The sequence below is a fragment of the Gadus morhua genome, chromosome 14, assembly GCF_902167405.1.
Source record: "Gadus morhua chromosome 14, gadMor3.0, whole genome shotgun sequence".
Taxonomy (NCBI): Eukaryota; Metazoa; Chordata; class Actinopteri; order Gadiformes; family Gadidae; genus Gadus; species Gadus morhua.
The window spans coordinates 2,381,619-2,384,478 of NC_044061.1; the positions used below are offsets into that span (position 1 = coordinate 2,381,619).

General features: G+C 50.4%; 1 protein-coding gene across 3 annotated transcripts; it reads right to left on the bottom strand.

Annotated features, from left to right (window-relative positions):
* Positions 1–316: 316 nt before the first annotated feature.
* marveld3 (MARVEL domain containing 3) lies at positions 317–2,776 on the bottom strand. 3 transcript variants are annotated; one of them, XM_030376891.1, is made up of 4 exons: positions 2,682–2,776; positions 1,755–1,947; positions 1,551–1,642; positions 317–1,012 (listed from the first exon to the last, which is right to left on the bottom strand). In XM_030376891.1, exons 2-4 carry the CDS (start codon positions 1,928–1,930, stop codon positions 378–380), a joined length of 903 nt encoding a protein of 300 aa, XP_030232751.1. In that variant the 5' UTR covers positions 1,931–1,947; positions 2,682–2,776; the 3' UTR covers positions 317–377. The 3 variants fall into 3 exon arrangements, with proteins under 3 accessions (XP_030232751.1, XP_030232750.1, XP_030232749.1); XM_030376890.1 differs by lacking the exon at positions 2,682–2,776 and adding an exon at positions 2,053–2,218; XM_030376889.1 differs by lacking the exon at positions 2,682–2,776 and having other exon boundaries at positions 1,755–2,218.
* Positions 2,777–2,860: the final 84 nt, after the last annotated feature.

Genomic DNA, 2,860 nt, shown 5'->3' on the forward strand with positions numbered 1-2,860 from the left:
TCAGTACTGCGTCTCAGACGTGGTGACCTCTCCTCCAGAGCACCTCCTCTCCTCTCCTCTCCTCTCCTCTCCTCCAGAGCACCTCCTCTCCTCTCATCTTCTCTCCTCTCCTCTCCTCCAGAGCACCTCCTCTCCTCTCATCTCCTCTCCTCTCCTCTCCTCCAGAGCACCTCCTCTCCTCCAGAGCACCTCCTCTCCTCTCATCTTCTCTCCTCTCCTCCAGAGCACCTCCTCTCCTCTCATCTCCTCTCCTCTCCTCCAGAGCACCTCCTCTCCTCTCATCTCCTCTCCTCTCCTCTCCTCTCCTCTCCTCTCCTCTCCTCTCCCTTCCTCTCCTCTCCTCTCCCTTCCTCTCCTCTCCTCTCCTCTCCATCTCCTCAGACGTAGTTACCTCTCTCCTCCGGTCGGGGGCCATCCCTTAACTCCTTCGAGCGTCTCCTCTGCCGTACCGACCTGAACGCCCGGATGGCCAACACCGCTCCTACGGGGAAGACCACCACGCCCAGAACCCCGAAGAGCCCCCCCGCGATATCGGCCCCGTTGTACTGGCACTTGAAGCCCTCGTGGCCCTTGCTGGCGTACATCCTCTCCCTCTCCTTACACACCGGGCTGTCGTACGTCTCCTTCAGCTTGATGAAGTAGAAGGCCAGGGAGGGGATGTAGCCCAGCCCGATGAGGGCATTCAGCAGGGCCTCGCCCAGCAGCAGGGGGGGGCAGCGGTAGAACATCCGGAACACCCCCAGAGCGAGCAGGCCGCACGCGTAGGCCATCAGGGCCCCCCCGCAGGCCATGGTGAAGGCGTAGGGGGGCGTCTTCAGCTGGTGGAACATCACGTCCAGCTCCTGCACGCGGGCGATGTCCGTCCCGGTGAAGGCGTTGGCGCCGCCGTAGTAGTAGTGGTACAGGGAGCCCAGGCTCGCTAGGTCCACGTAGCCCCCTTTGTTGCTGTAGGGGACCCCTGCACAGATGACCAGCAGCAGGTTCACGAAGACCTCCAGGATTTGGCACAGACCTGGACCGGGAGAGCAGCGGGTGGGGAAGGGGTTTACGTTTACATTGAGGGTGTTTAGCGGACGCTTTTATCCAAAGCCACTTACAATAAGTACATTTGTCAGGAGAAAGAGAAACGACAATATATCTCTGTCGGTACAGTAAGGATGTTCATAGAACCAAGCGCCAAGCACTGACAATCACTAGGTTAACCCATTCCCTGTACACAACAAAGATAGCTAGGTGAACCCTAGGAGGAACATTTTGGAGGCTTACTATTAGTAAAATAGAAAATAAAGGATTTTACAGACAAGGAATGGAACCAGGTTTGATGTCTTTCTGAAAGGGAATATATATTTAAACTCCTGCTCAATACAAGTATCTTGATTTATATTGTTCATACCAAGAAGACCAATTTACCTAGTTTTGATTTATCAAGAATGTTGTTGGACGTATTGTCGTATTAAATAGTTAAACACGTCTATTTTAAAGTTCAAATGTCCTATGGCCTAACTTTATGATACAATCCTGCCAGCATTATTCACGGAAGGTCCACTCGCCTCTGCTGGATAAGATGTATCTGAGGTTGTAGAGCGCCTGTCTGTGGTCGTCATACTCTTCTTTAAAAGGAAAGACTGGAGTCTCCTGAGAGCTGCAAGAAACAACACGTTTGATGAGAAATAATATAAATGTATGCAATACGAGATTAAGACTAGACACATCGAACTGATCTGTATGAGTTTTCAGCACCAGGAGGGTCTTACCCTCTCGAGGGTGCTTCGTCTCGGCCGTGTCTGTCAGCATGGGGCACGTCGGACCCGTGGAACTCTCTCCCGGTTCGGTCTCTGTCGAACTCAGATTTCGGTGTTTCGTGTGTGGCGTCCCTCTTCCTACGGTCGGTATAACCATCATCCTCCGGGTGTCTACTCCTGTCTGCCATTCTCCCTTCTGACAAAACTAAAAAAATTTATAATAGACGGGAAGGAATGTGAGTTAACCACCTGTTACTACTACTACCGAGTAGTAGATTAATAGGACCTAATTACTTCGTTTTCATTATACCTGTGATTCTTAAAAAGTGAAAGGTAACATGCGGGTGTGTGCTCCGAAGAAGACCGATGCCCTTCCTTTATTTAATGAAAACAAAGTTAAAAATTAAGTTTCAGCGAAACTTGTTTTGTTCGAGGCTCCGCCCCCTGCAGGCTACACCTTTCCTGGCCACGCCCCCTGAAGCCTACCTGGCCACGCCTCGCCCAGAAGACTCATCTCTACTATTCAATTAACACGGATTGGACCAACATTGCTTTACATGAATTAGTCGTTTCCTTGAAACTAAAAACTGAGTTTTTAAAATATTGCACAACAATATTGGACCACCAACTGCTGTCAGCCAAATAAATCCCATCTAGTAGGGTTATAATTGTATAACGTGTAGGTTTTAATAAAAGTGTACACTTACAAATGTTTCTAATTGATTTTTACGTCCACTGTGTCTTTCTCTACAGTAGAGAGAAAGATACCTGCAGAGGCTTTTGGGTGTGTGTCTAAACTCCGACACACATAAAGCCGTCTAAGCTGTAGCCTTATAAAATAAAACAAACATCTCGTGGTGTATTGTCAGGTTCTGAACTGTTGTGCAGCGCCCCCTGCTGGATCGTTTGGCCGCTATCTGAGCGGTGAGGAGGACTCACTCTGCTTCCGCCTCGGCCAATCAAGAGACGGGGGAGGGACTTTGGTGAAGTGCGTCTCTCCCCTCGCGTTGTCTTGTTGTGACGCGGCTAACGTGAGCGGGACTTTGGAAAGTGCGTCTCTCCTCTCGCGTTGTCGTGCTGTGACTTGAGCGGGACTTTGGAAAGTGCGTCTCTCCTCT